This window comes from Natrix helvetica, assembly GCF_964273705.1.
Source record: "Natrix helvetica genome assembly, chromosome: 1".
NCBI lineage: Eukaryota > Metazoa > Chordata > Lepidosauria > Squamata > Natricidae > Natrix > Natrix helvetica.
The window spans coordinates 326258935-326276119 of NC_138548.1; the positions used below are offsets into that span (position 1 = coordinate 326258935).

General features: G+C 43.9%; 1 protein-coding gene across 1 annotated transcript in view; it reads left to right on the top strand.

The window, feature by feature from the left end:
- The first annotated feature begins 5649 nt into the window (after positions 1-5649).
- The window catches only part of PDZRN3 (PDZ domain containing ring finger 3), a 253222-nt gene continuing 241686 nt past the window's right edge, over positions 5650-17185 (top strand). Inside the window, exon 1 of the mRNA XM_081934747.1 lies at positions 5650-6716. Within this exon, the coding sequence (XP_081790873.1) occupies positions 5997-6716 (720 nt within the window). The 5' untranslated portion in view covers positions 5650-5996. The remainder of the gene's footprint in view (positions 6717-17185) is intronic.

A 17185-nucleotide genomic window follows, 5' to 3' on the forward strand; every position in this document is an offset into this window, starting at 1 on the left:
ATGTTGCTTTGGAAAACTACACACCCTCTTTGGAGTCAATCCCATCTCTCCTTGTTCTTTAATTTCAGTTCTCCTCTCTCCCTGTAGGTGAAATGCGTCAAGGCATGTCATGGAGCGGAGAGGGTTCCTTTCTTTGTTTCTGAAACCCAAGAGCTTATCTGGCTTTGGTGTGCATTGAACATCTGTTTGGTGTACATTCCTTGGCTTCCACTATACAATGTCTCCTGCAATCCAAGCCAAAATAGCCATGAAGGGCAACACTGAGTGACTGGAGAGGCACAGGTGTCCACTGCAATAAGACATTTTAGGAGAAGAAGAAACAATGAACTATAACAGCTAAAAAATTAACCCAAGCTACCCATGATGTGAATGGAGGATGAAATGAAGGCAGAATCATGAGGACAGGCCAGCAAGCATCTTCGAGCCCTATATAGCTTCTCAATTTTAGAAGTTGTTTCAATAAGTATAATAATCTCAATATATATGATACTGGAAGTCTTTAACACTTACAATATTTATTTCTCATATGTGCCTTATTTAAGCTTAATGCTTGATCTATCTCTTTAATAACTTAGTTTTGTTTCCTGGCTTTATATTCTGAAATCTTCCTTATTTACAAGGCATTTTGAAAAACTTTGTTCCTTGATGTATTTAAAGTTGTTTAGAAAGCCGACTGACTCTTATCTTTGGCAAGTCATGTCATCTATTGGTCAATATTGTTTTGTCACTGCAATCTTCTTGGCGATGTCTGTAAGTTGCAGCAAGAGAGACTGGATCCAAGGTTATAGTTAAATAACCATCCTAATTCCAAACAAACAAACAAATCAAATACATTGCATTCAATCAGTGACGTGTGCATCCATTCTATATTTTATTAACTTCTTCACTTAGAAAGAAAATTGTTTACCAGATCTTCAATAGTCTTCTGGTGTGGTTTTATTTAGTTGCACTTCATTATACCTTCAGAATGAATGAAGATTATATACGTATGGAAACATATTTTCTGAGAATGAAGCTTTCCTGGCCGTATGACACACACACATAATTCTCAATGACAGTAATGGGACAGTAATAGACCACACAACGCACAAAACATATTTTCCATAAGGAAACCCAGCAGCATGTGGAAATTCCATTGCTTCTTTGCAACAGTTTAGAATCCAGCTGGCAAAATGAAGACTTTGTAAATGGAACCATCTTCATGGATTGAAATAGTGAACTGCTTCTTCTGTCCACAAGCTCTTTGCATATAAGTCTCACTGGTTCCAATCAAAGGGCCTTCAGGGGATAATAATATCTATTTACTGTAGAAGTAAGTAACAAACACTTTGAAATTCCAATTCCCAAATTAAAAATATTCTGGTCTCAGAAAACAATTGTCATTAAAGTCTCTTTCCTGGATACTTCCACAGCGTTTCATTCTTCTATTACTATAAACTGAATGTGTCAGACTCCTGTAATCCAATACTGGGTATTGGACTAGCTGTAGCTCTCAAAGGTGTCAGCCTGATGTCAAATCTAATGCCTGGGAACATTTATAGAGAGCCTGCAACAAATGGGATCTTTAACATGGCAAAACAAGTGTTCACTCCACAACATTAGTGCCGAGTCACAGAGACATCTTGGTTGCATAAACCAATTGTGACTATGACAATATGGGGAAAGATGCTGAGTGCACGGTGAATTGGATGCAGGCTGTTCAACGTTATATGAACATTGAAATGAAATCCAATTGTATAGAGACACAATATGGGTAGCATATTGGATACTTAAAACATTTCATTATTTCTAGAATTTTGGGGTAATAGGTGTGCTATTTCATTCATTTAGCCTCTTCATAGGCTCTGTAGGGGGCAAATTTATTATTTAATACTTATAAATTACCCCATGATGTGGAAAAGTTACAGGCCTATATTTCAAGCATGTTTAGCCAATAAATAAATCTTACATTTTTATACTATATAGAAGAAAGAGGGAAAATGGTAAAGGAAAAAAATAGAGCATGCACTAAACATAGAAGCCAAAACAAGAGTTCAATTCTTAAATAAAGCAGAATATTCTTCATCTTGAATAGTATTCTGTAAAGGTTAGATGATGTGATAAAACTTTAATTCAAAAATATTAATGAAACATTATTTAGAAAGAATACTCATCTTTGCTCTTCTTTTTTTTTATTAATTACTGGCATGAGGAATTGAAGTGTTTATCCAAACAGCAGATTATAGAAACTGTCAATGCCTTGTTGATTCATACACTTTCACTGTTGATCTTGGCCATGTTCATCCTTCTTGCTGTACATTCCTTGTTCCCACTGAAATTTTGTCCTTGCAGGTCCAGATTTCTTATATGACAAATCAGCAACTAAATGTTTCAAAAGTTCTAATCTAGGCATGTCATAAACAACATTATAGACAACTACAGCACTCTGAAAGATCAACTTTTTCTCTGTAGCATGTTGAAGGCCATCTGACTTCGGGGCCATCATCCGGCAATATTTCCTTCACTTTCTCATGTCTATCCAATAGGTTTTCTTGGGAGGAGTGATGGTGACACAGTGGTTAGAATACAATATTGCAGGCTAATTCAGTTCACTGCCTGGAGTTCGGTCCGTCACCAGCTCAAGGTTGACTTGGCCTTCCATTCTTCCAAGATTGATAAAATGAGGACTCAGATTATTGGAAACAATATGCTGACTCTGCAAACCACTTAGAAAGAGCTGTGAAGCACTATAAGTCTTAAGTGCTATTGTTATAGCTATTGCTAAAATGAAAGCATGGTTTACCACTGCCTTTTCCATGCAACATGAAATGCCTTTGCCATTGTCAATAAAGTAACATCTGCCTCCTAGGACGCATCTTCCTGTGTCATTGCTCTCCTGATACAGATAATTCCTGTTGGCTGGGATGACCTTCATGTTTTGGATGATTCTGCTGGGAATAAATCATCTTGGCATGCACCTCTTGTCATTTTTTGTTAATCCCTTCAGGAACACTTACACACAATTACACAACCATTATGAGGCATCATAGTATGACTTAAAGTGAGGTTGAAAAGACAGCACGGGAAAAGAGGACAAATGCTTGCATATCTCTCTGCTGTAAAGCAAGGGTATTTCTGAAGATGACTCTGAAGCTCAGCCATTAATTGGATACAATTGCTTGAGCGATGAATTTCTGAACCTTTTTCCTTCCTTTCTTTATTTCCTTTATTGCCAAATAATCTATCTCCCCAACTCCTTTCTGCTTCAAGGAGGGAAAATGATGAGGATGGCTGTTGCATGTGTTTGTTTGTACCTAGAATGTTTCTCTTCTCCTTTTTGACTTGCTTAATTCAAGTGTGACTCCAAAAACAAAGGTTTAAAGCTGCTGCTTTTACAGTGTCTTACGGGAACATGTCATGGCATTTAGCCACATTTTCAACATTGTATTATACATTTTGGTGACACAAAGTGAGTAGGGGGTATCTAACCCATTTAGTGACTTATACTTACGTTAAGTAAACATGTAAATCTGAGTCAGTAATCCTAAACTTAGAAGCCAGGAAGGCAAGCTTACAAAATTTTATTTCTGCAACTAGTAGAAGGGAATGTTTAAGTAATACATTCTGTATTGGGGAGTAGAATATCCTAAATTGTGTTTAAACTTGACCTTGATCCAAATGCTTTCCTGTGTCAGTTTTCATCCTGTTATCTTTGCAGTTCCTCTCTTCTTTTCCCCTTCTCAGCAACAATCCCCTTTTCTATGGACATTTCTTCAATTTAGAACAAATAAAGGTACAGATGTGATATGAAATGGTTAGAGCTACTTTTATGAAATTTCCAAGCTTAGCCTGCGTTAGCTGCCTCCTGACTATTTTGAAAATGCCTAGACATTATCTTTTCACTCTCATCTGCTGATTCTTTGTCTGCTCAAGACTAAGTGCACAAAGATACTTTTTGTCATCCTGCATAAAATTGGGTACCATTGGATGGATATGACTGCAATAACACTAGTCTTTCTACAAATAAAATCCTAGATCCAATCTCTAGTATATTCAGGCAGGGTTGGAAGTTCTTTAACCCTGAATCTAATTTTGGTTAGCAAAAACTCTCTCCCCCATTTATTAGTTTTTGCCCTCCAAGAAGAGACTTCCGAGTACACATTTGTGTACCTGGAGAACTTCTGGTGAACAGCTAGGGCACAATTCCTCAGTGGGGGGGAGGAGGTGGTTCACCGACCTGATAAGGTAGTTTGTTCATTTAGTGCTTGGGAAAGTTCCTATCAGGCACACCTCTTACATTTCAGAGAGTTGGAAGGGATTTTATACATCATCAGCCACAAACCTCTACTCAGTGAATATGTCACCACAGAAAGTGGGGCAATCTCTAGTTGAAGTCCTGCAGCAATTACACCACCCGTCCTGGGGATTTGTTCCACTGACAAAGCATCCTGTAATTTAAACCCATTAGATTTAGATATGCTTCTTTGGGTAGCAAAGAGCAAGTTTTTTGTTCTCTTCCATGTGACAGGTTTTTTTTTTTAATATCCGAAGAGTGTGATTGTGCCCCATCTCTTTCTAGGCTAAAGATATCCAGTTCTTTCAGATTTCTTCTGTGTGTGTGTGAGTGTGTGTGTGTGTGTGTGTGTGTGTGAGAGAGAGAGAGAGAGAGAGAGAGAGAGAGAGAGAGAGAGAGAGAGAGAGAATTGTTTTCTGAATCACTGACATTCTCCATTGCTATCATTTGTATTATTCTTAAGGGTTCCAAGAAATGGAAACAGTACTGTATTCTAGATGAGAACCGATGAACCCAAAACAAAGATACTGTAGGAATATTACTTCTTATGGCTACAAAACTACAATTGTATCAACGCTGGTTCTTTTTCCTTTCTTTAAAACACCATCAGACTGCTGCTTCCATATATACAAGAGTCAAGCCAAGAATCTCTTTCCCTTTACTTATGGATCCCTACTCTGTTAAAGTTGTATTGAATTGCATTTCCAAGGGATTAGGATTTCCTGCAAAGTTCTGTCACCTGCAAGTTTGACAAAATGTGAAACGTCCTCTTTTTGCAGAACATATTACAAGTAAACATGGTGTGCTCCAGCTCCCAGCTATTTCTGAAAGGAGAAGAGAAAAAGCCAAATAGGTTATTTGCAATGAGAGAGAACCTTCTTGCATAAAATCCCAAGGGATCCCCCGAAAACCAGAAACTGCTCCAAGAGCCTCTCAGCACAGAACTTCACCAACTCTCAACCCATCAAACAAAGAAAGCTTCATGTAACTGCCATCTACCCTTCCCTGTGCAAACTCCTGAATGCTTCAGAGCAGCTTTTTTTTTCCTTCCCCCTTTTCTTTTTCTTCATATATCCGGCGAGCCATGCTGCTGATTATGCTCATGAATAAACAGCATTCTCAGCTTCAGGGAATCAGGCCTCTCCCGTCCGAATCTCTCTCTCTCTCTCTTTCTTAAAAAAAAGAAAAAGGAGAAGAAGCTAAACCGAGCCAAAAAAGGCGAGAGCAGGAGGGGTTTGGGAAAGGCTTTGCGTGAGGGGAAGGAGGGAAGGGAGGTGGGCGAAGGAAGCTCTGCGCTTTAACTAGGATCAATGCGGTAGAGGATTCCTCACCAGCCTTTGCAAGGAAGTCTGAGGCAATTAGTTCAGTCAGTAGACAGCCCGCAGTCAGCCAGTCTGGGCTGCTCCTCGTGGCTCGCAAGGAATGAGAGAGGAGAGCGGTGAGAATAAATGTCCGGTGACCTCTGCAGTTGGGGCTTCTTCTCTCGAAGGAAGATTTTCTTTTTGTTTCCCTTTTCCTCCCCCTCTTCGGACACCGTGTGATTTGGAACGCTTGGTTTTTTTTAAAAAAGTATATATAACAAGTTGATTAAAACCGCGGCTTTATCTTATTTCTCACCCCAGAGAAGTGGGGGAGTTTGGGTGGGTCCGCGCGCTCGGGTTGAACGGACGGACGGACGGACGGACGGAGGCGTTTGCCTTGCGGTCACCGAAGGCGGAGAGCGATGGGTTTTGAGCTGGATCGCTTCAACGGGGAGGTGGATCCCGACTTCAAATGCAATCTGTGCAACAAAGTTTTGGAGGACCCTCTCACCACCCCTTGCGGTCATGTGTTCTGCGCCGGCTGCGTCCTGCCGTGGGTCGTGCAACAAGGCAGCTGCCCGGTGAAGTGCCAGCGGATGTCCACCAAGGAGCTGAACCACGTCCTGCCCTTGAAGAGCCTCATCCTCAAGCTGGACATCAAGTGCGCCAACCGCGAGCGGGGTTGCGAGAAGGTGGTCAAGCTGCAACATTTGGCCGAGCACGCCGAGATGTGCGACTACTCGCCGGCGAAGTGCCGCCATAAGGGCTGCGCCGAAGTGCTCAACTTGCGCGACGTGGACGCGCATATGCGCGAGAGCTGCGAGGCCCGGCCGGTGGGGATCTGCGAGCAAGGCTGCGGCTTGGTGCTCACCCATCGCGAGCGCAAGGCCGGCTCCCACTGCTGCCTGCAAGCGCTCAAGGCGCACAACGGCGCCCTCCAAGCCAAACTGGCCGGCCTGGAGAAAGAGCTGAAGAAAGAGGCGCTGCGGGCCGGCAAGCGGGAGAAGTCGCTCCTCTCGCAGCTCTCGGCCGTGCAGCTCGAGCTCCAGATGACAGCGCTGCGCTACCAGAAGAAGTTCACCGAATACAGCGCCCGCCTCGACTCGCTCGGCCGTAGCCTGGCCGCCTTTTCGCCCAGCAAGGTGAGTGCGACTCCCGCTCCCCTTCCGACAGGCGGGCGGCATTGTGACATCCCCCTCCCCTCCGGCTACTTCTCTCCCTTCCACCCCCCCTTTTTTTTTCTGAAGTCACTTGCCCTCTCATGGGGCGCCCCAGAGAGAGAGGGTGGGGCAGCCCTACGGTGTCTTAAAGACTGCCACCGATTCCTTTGCATTTAATCGAGTGGCCCGTGGCCCTAAGAAAGCAAGGACACCAACCCTAACCTTATAACCTAATCCTAAAGTTGCACCCTTCAGCATTCACTTCTGAGCATTCATGGATAGGATTGCTCTGCAGATGTGCGAGCTTTGAGCTACTTGAAGGCCTGTGTGTGGAGCTTTTTCAGAAATCTCTTTTGCAATTCATATCAGTGGTGATGCCCCAGTTATGGAAAGCTTGGTTACACAACCCAGTATTTGTTTTCTTTTTTCAAAAAAACCCCCAAAACCTTCCTTTCCATCTCTCTCTCATCTCGCTCCCTCCCTCCTTTTCCCCCCTCCCCTCTCTCTCCCCTTGCCTCCCTCCCCCCTCTTTCTTTCCAAACATTACATACCAAATGTTCTGGCCCCTTTTATGTACCTCCCATATTCATCCCTGCAGGATAAACTCTTTTGAATGTGGTCGCCTCCAAATGTGCCAGGCCTTTGCATTCGAGTGGGGTCAAGAATAGTTTGGCACAAATGTTTTGGTGAGAGGAAACATCCCTCTTGGGGTGGAAGGAGAAACAAAACAAGACCCTGAGTTTGCCATACGAGTGCCAGACTTTTGGCATCCTGTATCTGTAACTTGGGAATCAGCAAACAAATCAAGGCAGAAGGAAGAGTGAGGAGACAGGATATTTGTTGTTTATTTTCTTCTCTTTTCCTTATTAGAGAGAGTTGGAGGAGGGGAGAGCTCTCTCTTCTCTTTTCTTTGAAATTTGTTTAGCCCCCTCCAGCCTCCCTCTAACTCTCTCCCTTCTTTACAGACATATCTGTCAGCTGCAGTTTCAGCCAGCTGGTGGGCTCAGCGTGAAGGGCAAATATTTACAGCTAAGCTGCTCTCCACTAACTTAGGAGAAATAGGACCTGCAAAGCAGAGATTTGGTGGGTGGTGGTGGATGATGTTTAATCAGAGTTTAAGAGCCTCTACCAAGTTCCTTTGCTCTTTCTGGTACTGTTTTTTTGGGAGGGGGAGGATGCAAGTGCAACTCACTTTATATCCACAAAAATTGCCTTTGTGGATTTCTTTCCTTTACACAATTAAGTTTTATTGTAGACACTTCTTATTGAACATGTGTCTTTTTGCTCCCTTGAAATGACAGTTTCTTCAATCATGATGGATTTTTAGGAGTTTTGCAGTTTTCCCCACCTCTAGCAAAGTTGAGCGGTGGCTGGGAATTATGGAAGTCAAAATCTACTCATCCAGAGACCCTGGATTGGGGAGTTAGTAGAGAGTTTGAAATACTTCAATGTTTTGATCATAGAAGGAAAAAAACTTCAAGACATCTCTTGAAATGAAGGCGTGGGTATTCAAAAGGCTAGCTTTTTTATTCATTTATGATCATTTGGGCAAATTACATATATTTTCTCTTAAATGTAAAAACTTACTAGAGCCTAGATAATCCTTAAGGCCATCAGCATTTATTGCTGTAAACCACCAGGAGTTCATGCAGATTACAGTGTATATAAATAGAATCAATTAGTAAATAAATAAAAGCGAAAGCATAAATGGAGCTCTCTTAAGGAAAATAAAAGATAACCCAGATCAGCGTTTCCTTTTTTGCTTCTCTCCAAAAGGAAATGTTGATACCGCAGTTGGGATGATATCACTCAGGGGTGATAGCAGGAATTGGTAATTATGTAGAAAGATCACTTTGTAGCTTTGGTAACAGCTGTTTCTCATTATGTTACAGAGTGTGGCTGTCCATTAACATATCTAAGTTCATCTATTACCAAAGGCACATGTGAAATCTGTTTTAGGATCTTGAGAAAGCAAGAATGATAAAATGGAGTTTGTCCCTTGTAGCTTGCAAAAATCTCTTGATTCAGTGCTACCCAAAAGAATGATCTATCTTTTCACTTCAAAACCCTTAGAGAAAGAAAGTGTAACTTTATGGGAATCTTGTGAACATTGGTTCTTAATTATTTAACTCCAAAGTTGCCCACAACTAATGTTCTCTGACTTGATGGGAAATACTCATATCATTGAATATTTGTAAACACACTAAAAAACAACAACAACCAAGGAAGATGCAGTGGAATACAACACAGTAATGGAAGAATTGATGTAGTTTTCTTGACAGCAGCAGAACAGACATGGCTCAGTATTTCCTTCTAAGATGTTTCTTTGACTTCTCATTCTAGCCTACTGAGTACAAAATGTGACATTCCTGGGAAAAGAAAAACGGCTTTGCCTAGCTCTGAGTATATTACGTATATTGGGCCCCATATTTTAGGAGAGATGGTGACAAACTGGAACATGTCCTAGGAGAGTGATGGCAAACCCTTCTGGCACCGAGTGCCGAAAAGGGAGCGCTTGTGCATGCTCTTTGGGGCCACAACCTGGGAGAAAAGCTGCCCAGGGGACATGTGCGTGCCAGAAAATGAATGTCCGCTTTCTGGCACGCACATGCACACCAGCCAGCTAGTCTTCTGGGTTATTGGTGCGCATGCACGTGTGACAGTCAGCTGGCCAGCATGCATGCTCACACTGGAAAACAGAAGACCAGCTTTTCCAATTTCCAGCAGTCCACATGCACAAAGGCCAGTTGATCATTGCATGTGCATGTGCGCCAGAAACCCAGAATAGGAATCGGTGATGCCGCACGTGCCAGGCAACATGGCTCCGCGTACCACTTTGGGCACGTGTATAATGGCTCTGCGTACCACTTTGGTTTGCCTGTGATAGGTTTGCCATCACAGTCCTAGGAGGACAACCAGGATGCTAAAAGGTTTGTAAGAAAACAGAAGGAATGGTTGCAAATGTTGGGTGCATGGAGAAGACTGTGGGGAGATATTATAGCTTTCTTCAGGTATCTGACTACCTGCATTATACCGGTAGAAGATGGAGTAGGATATGGTTCTCCATATCTGGGTTAGGTCTTCACTATTTTGGTTGCTACTAATTTTAAAATATATAAAGAACTGTGGTTTCAGATCAAGGTAATATGTGTTGAGTTCTTATGTGACAGCAAAAGGAAACAAATGGCCAGAAACTTGAAGTTTCTTCAACTTGCTTCCCCCAGTAAGATCGGCAATTCTTAAGGGACCTGTTTTAAATAAACTTTCAATCCAATCATTCTTACTAGAAAAAGTCAATATTGTAAGAGTCCAAGAAGTAATTGTCCCATATTGCTCATTCACATTGTGGACTGTGGGATAGCTAAGACTATACCAATGTGACTTGATGGTAATCCAGCAAACCTCAATCATCATTGTGGTCCCCTTGTAAAACTAAATCCACGGGGAAAATTCAGTGAGCTGTAACATTCAGGATCTGCATTCATTTTCAACATACAACTTTATGTTGACATTTTTTTTTTAGTTTCTTACTCCATGGAATTCCATACAGTAGAACCTATGGTCACAACCATAATTTGTTCCATAAATTTGGTTGCAACCCAATTTGGTCATGACCCGAACCTAATTTTGGAAATTTGGCACTTACAAAAAAATTGGCACAGAAGGGGAAATCAGCCATGAAAAAAAAAGTGCTTTTTTTGTTTGTTCGGAACACGATTTGGTCACGGTCAGAAGCGTTCATGACCAGAGGTTCTAATGTACCCTTTTTTGTATACTGCTGGTACTAATCTGATGACTTTGATGTTAATATGAAACTTTTTGTTTCTTGGTGTTTCTTTAATCCAAGCTAGGGTATACCACCAAGCTCTTCTCTTTTGGCTCCCTAACCTGGCTCCCTAAATGAAAACCAAACTTTCTTACCAAATGTAATATTATTATTATCTATACACTGATCATATATTAGTATCTAGTATATCCCCTTTTGAAATTTATATTTCTGCGCTGTCCCACAATATGAGCCTCACTTGCTGATTTGTTTTGGGATCTGCATTCTACTTTATTTATTTTTTTGTTCCATTTCTATGCCGCCCATCTCAATCAGTGGCTCTGGATGGCTTGCAGTTACTTTCTTTCATGTTAACTCTTGCCATGAAACCAGTGTCTGAATACCTGGATCTAGAATTTGGATACCTGTTAAGGTGGTAAAATGCAGGTAGCTTTTGTAGTTTCTTATAAGTGTTTTATTAGCTTATTGGAATAATAGAATTAGATCTTAAAGGTCCCATTATGAAATTGTGAGCAAAAAGCTATATGCATTTCTCAATCTGTTTTCATAAGTATACAGACAGGGAATGACCTCATCATTGGAACATGTAATGTTTGAATTGACTTTTGGTCTTGTAACAGGGCTGGGGCATTATTAAATTACCCAACTGGACACTTGCTATTTTCTTGTTTAAAGTCTTCGATAGCATGCAGCAATGTTTTCATCAGATTTATGGACACAGCTGGATAATATGACTGTTTGTTTTCAGCCTGCCCACAAAAAGGCTGTTATGCAGTTTTCGGAAAAAGGCAGCACATAATCTGCAGAAAGCCCAAAGGTGTCAAGTCACCATAAAAGTGTGGCACAGTCTTCAATCAATTACATGTCTTTCACAGCCTTTTGGGCAACTTTCCAAGGTTAACAATTTTGGCCAAAAGAAGTGCAATTAGAAAATATACATCTTTAAACACTGAAGAAATACAGAGTCCAAAGACAGCATGGCTACAGATCTGTTCTCCTTTCTCGCCTGTGTGGGGAGTGAAAGGATGGCAAGTTTCCAGTATTTTGATCCCTGGATTATTTAATCAGTTCGCGATGTCAACATAGTTATGTGCAGCAAAGGGCAAAGTTATAAACAAATGGCAGGCAGGCATACTGGCTCAGGGATTAGAATGATACTAAGATATTCTGCAGCAGTTAATGTAAAACGGTTTCATTCATAAGCCCACCATGTTGCACCAAGTCAAAATAAGCTTATATAAAATACTAATTGTCCCAAGGGCAGCTGTTAGTATTTTGTTTGCTGTGCTTATTAGTTTTAAAAGAGGCAATGTACAATTGAGCTATAAAAATATAGTTTCTTTTTAAATATATATTTTTGGGGGTGAGAGAGGATCAATGTTGCATTTTCTTATGTTATGACTTAAGCTGCATATGAATAAAGCATATATATATATATATATATATATATATATATATATATATGTATATGTATATGTATATGTATATGTATATGTATATGTATATGTATATGTATATGTATATGTATATGTATATGTATATGTATATGTATATGTATATGTATATGTATATGTGTGTATATATATATATCAACTGATAAGGAGGCGAGCCTGTGGCTTAGTGGCTAAGACTCCTGCCTAAGATATAATACAGCCCAGGTTCAAATCCCAGTAAGGGTATGGCTAGCTGATGAGAGCTAATTAGCTCGAAATAGATCTATACTAGTCTCCCTTTATTTATTTATCAGTACAAATACAACACACACACACACCACACACACACACACACACACACACACACACACACACACACACACATATATATATATATATATATATATATATATACATACTTGTATTAGGAAATAAAGCATAAATTGAAAAGACAGGCAGTCCTTGACTAGCAACAAGTCATTTAGTGACCGTTCCAAGTTACAATGATACTGAAAAAAGTGACTTATTACTGCTTTTCACATGACTATTGCAGCATTCAATGTTCACATGATCAAATTTCAAGCACTTGGGAATTGGCATGTATTTATGATGGTTGTAGTGTCCCTGGGTCATGTTATCACCTTTTGTTACCTACTGACAAGCAAAGACAATGGGGATGCCAGATTACCTTAACAGCTGTGTTGCTAGCAGCTGTGTTGTTAACTGCACTGATTCACTTAACAACTGTGGCAAAAAAGAGCAAAAATGGGGCAAAACTCATTTAACAACTGTCTTGTTAAACAACAGAAATGTTGCTCTCAATTGTGGTTGTATGTCGAGGACTACATATAATTGCAAATTATGCATATGCAAGTATTTAAATAACATCTGGAAATAAAAATAATGTCTCCGTGAAATATTTATCCCAAAATGTTGCTAAATAGGTGGTATCATATGCAGTGAAATCTCTCCCCCATCTTTATTCATGGTATAAAGAGTGATGTCTGCTTCAGTGTGGAGGTCTTAAGGTTATACTTTAATAATTTTCTTATTTTTGTCCCATCAAGACAAGGGGGACATAATGTCCCTCTTGGATATTTAATGAATATTTGAATCAATATAATAAGGTTTGCTTGGTGATTTGGATTTGGATTTGGATTTATTGGATTTATATGCCGCCCTTCTCCCAAAGGACTCAGGGTGGCGTACAACATTAAAAAAACATATCACAAAAGTTAGAAGGAAATTAGATAAGTATCCAAAAAAACCAAACCCAATTAATATAACAATAACATTTAAAAAAATTAGATAAAATTAACAGGCCAGGCCGGCTTGCTGGAAAAGCCAACTTTTTAGGGCGCGCCGGGAGGACCGGAGGTCGGGGGTTATGCGAAGTTCCGGGGGCAGGTCATTCCAGAGGGAAGGCGCTCCCACAGAGAAGGCTCTCCCACTTGGGGTTGCCAGCCGACACTTTCTGGCCGATGGCACCCTGAGGAGGCCAACTCTGTGGGATCATACTGGACGGTGGGAGGCTACTGGTGGCAGTAGGTGGTCTCACAGGTACCCTGGGCCTAAGCCATGGAACGCTTTAAAGGTCATAATTAGTACCTTGAATCGCACCCGGAAAACAATCGGCAACCATGATAACCCGCACAGCCGCATTCTGGACCAGCTGAAGCCTCTGGGTGCTCTTCAAGGGCAGCCCCATGTAGAGAGCGTTGCAGTAGTCCAGGCGGGAAAGGATGAGGGCATGAGTGACTGTGCATAGAGCTTGAGCCTGTTCCTCCACATCCAGATCTGCACAGCCTCCAGGCATCGGGACATCACATCGAGGGCATCATTTGGGTGGTTTGGGTAGAGATGAAAAGTTGGGTATCATCAGCATATTGATGATACCGTACCCCAAAACCATGGATGATCTCGCCCAGCAGTTTCATATATATATGTTGAATAGGAGGGGTGAGAGAACCGACCCCTGGGGCACCCCACAAGTGACGCGCCTCAGGGTCGATCCCTGCCCTCCAGTCAACACAAACTGTGACCGATCCGACAGGTAGGAGGAGAACCACCGTAAAACGGTGCCCCCCACTCCCAACCCCCCGAGTCGTCGCAGTGGGATACCATGGTCGATGGTATCGAAAGCCGCCGAGAGGTCTAATAGGACCAGGAGAGAGGAGCAGCCCTGGTCCCGGGCCCACCAGAGATCATCGACCAACACGACCAATGCAGTCTCCGTGCTATACCTGGGCCTGAACCCCGACTGAAACGGATCCAGGTAGACAGCTTCATCCAGGTACTGGGGAAGCTGACGTGTACCACACTCTCAACAACTTTCACTACAAAGCGAAGGTTGGAGACCGGACGATAATTGGCTAAAGAAGCTGGTTCCAGGGAAGGCTTCTTAAGGAGGGGCCTCACCACCGCCTCCTTCAAGGCGGTGGGAAAGAACCCCTCTCTCAATGAAGCATTGGTAATCGCCTGGAGCCAGCCTCGTGTCACCTCCCGGGAAGCCGAAACTAACTAAGAAGGACACGGGTCCAGCACACAAGTGGCAGCACTGAGTCTCCCCATAATCCTGTCCATGCCCTTGGGGGTCACAGGGTCAAACTCATCCCAGATTGTCTCCACAAGATTCATCCCGTCGACTCGCCCAAATCTATCCAGTCAGAGTCCAAGCCTGTCCGGATCTGAGCAATTTTATCCTGCAGATACTGAACAAATTCTTCAGCCCTACCTTGCAAGGGGTCTTTCCCAGGTCCTTGGGTAAGTAAGAAGTGGGTCACCCTAAACAGGGTGGCTGGGCAGTTATCTGCGGACGTGATAAGAGCGGAAAAATGTTGCCGTTTTGCCGCTTTTATCGCCACTAAGTAGAATTTAATATGAATTCTTACTACTGTTCGATCAGATTCGGACCGGCTGGCCCTCCAGCCACTCTGTGAGCAGGGATTCAGGAAAAGTCTGAAGCTCCATCAGGAACCTTTCAGGATCCATAAGGTGCCTGGGATGGAACCATCTATTTGGTTCTGCCTCCCTGCGGCGAGTGGTAGCAGTATGGAAGTCAAGCCTGATGAGGAAGTGATCAGACCATGACAAGGGTTGAATAGAAATATCCCCTAAATCTAGATCATTCATCCACTGCCCCTCATGGCCCAACCAGGTCTCCGTAATGCATGTCAGGTCCGCTCCACCCTCTTGTATGAGGTCGTAAATGAGGGGAGCCTTATGTACCACGGACCTGGGGTTAAGCGACACCACCCGGAGACCACGATCCTGTAATCCCGAGCACCCTGGGTTGCATGAAGGGCGATGAGAGTCGGAACGCGTGATCGCTCTTAAACAGCAAACCCGCATCCCCTGAACATAATTTGGCCCTCGGCCCCCACCATATCTGCCTCTCCCACAAACAGTAGAGATGGTGAACCCCCCAATGGAATGGCTTAATGTTTTCCCCGGATTCCCAACCCTTCCCAGCACACCCAACCCCCACCCATTAGTTAGCTCTGGCCTGTGCCCTGGCAGACTCCTCCCCAAGCCTGTCTGAGCCATCTGAATCAACCCCCCCCTGCCCTCCTTAAAATTTGATTTAAAAACCCCTGTAAAAAACCCCTAAGAAATCTTTTCTTCGCATGCCACCTCTCAGGATCCCAAGATCCGTCATTAAGGAAGTTTCTTGATAGGCAAGAAGGCCATCCCCGGGAAAGAGGGAGTTCCCAAAGAGAATAAAGTTCTGTCGCAGTTTAACACAGAGGAGAATATGGCATCAACCAAATGGGATGACATCATGGGGACATGAAATGAGGAGATGACATGTCCATGGGGGGGGGCAGCTGGCAGTGTTCAAGGGGGTAGCGGGAAGCTTAGGTCCATCATAAAATAGTCAGTGTTGAGGGCAATATGTAAGAGTAACGGCCAGCTGTCAAAGTCGCAGCAGATGCTAACTTGCGAGGTGGTGAAGCGGCCAGTGATGACAGTGGCGAGGACAGCGGCGGCATCAGCGGCTGCTCCGACTCCAACAACTCCAACAGCTAAGCTCCTCCCATGCTAGCTGCACTCATATCCATCGCCAGGGCTGCACTCTGTTGACCCAGTCCATAGTGTCACAGGAGGAGGGGCCAATGGCCAAATGGCACAGTACGGTGGCCCAGGCAACAGCGGTGATACCGGAGGGGGCCACAACTTAGGACCCCCCCCACTCCAACCACGCCCATGCCAACTACTGAAGCCATCTTCCACTGGTGTTAATATCCATCCCAGCTGCCTCAGCCACTCTCCGCTGATCCAATTTATCATGTCCATAAACAAGGTGGAGGGGGGAGCAACCGGGATAACACCATGGCACGGGGAGCGGCAGCTGCAGAGACCCCAGGCCGGGCATCTCACTGCCGCTGCTGACCACACCCACGCCGGCTGCAGAGACCCAAGGCTGGGTGTCCCGCTGCTGCTGCCCACACCCACGCCAGCTGCAGAGACCCCAGGCTGAGCGTCCCACCGCAGCTGCTGACCACACCCATGCCGGCAGGCGCCGATGCTCTCCATTCTCCTTTCACTACTAACTTCCCCATTTCACTCACGATGTTCTGGCTGCAAGGCAGGACATCGCAGCTCAAGGGTATCCCCGAGGTCCCAGGAAGTTCTCATAGCTGGACCTGGAACAAACAAGGGGATAGGGTACCCCCTGCAAGCCTCAAGAAGGACAATCATCTCCCCAAAACTCTCCTCAAATGTGACAGGACACCATCTTGGGCATGTGTGATCTCTGGGTCTCTCCACTCTCCATGGCCACCGGGTCTGATGTACGCTTTCCCCCCGTTACCTCTTCTTCCCAGGGTGATTCGGAAAATTCTGTTGGAGGAGGTGGAAATTCTGCTTGTGGCTCCCTACTGGCCCAGAAGGACCTGGTTTGCCGACCTAGTGAGTCTCTCTGTCAACCCTCCTTGGCAGATTGGCACAAGTGATGTTGGTAAGATGAGGAAGGAGGAGGAGCTTCCGGCGATGGCGGTCACCTGTTTGAGCTCCTAGCTTACCGTGGAGCGCCCAACAGGGGTAGGAGGTTGCCGCCGGCCCCCATGGCATCGGGGGGCTGAGATTCGGATAGCCCGACCACCCTGGCGTGTTTGGGGCTTGTTTTAGTCCACCAGGGGTGGTCGGAGAAGCTTGGAGGCAAAAGGAGCGGAGCGGAGCTGAGAAGCTGAGGAAGGAAGCTGTGAGGCAATGGCGGTGGCGGCGGTGAC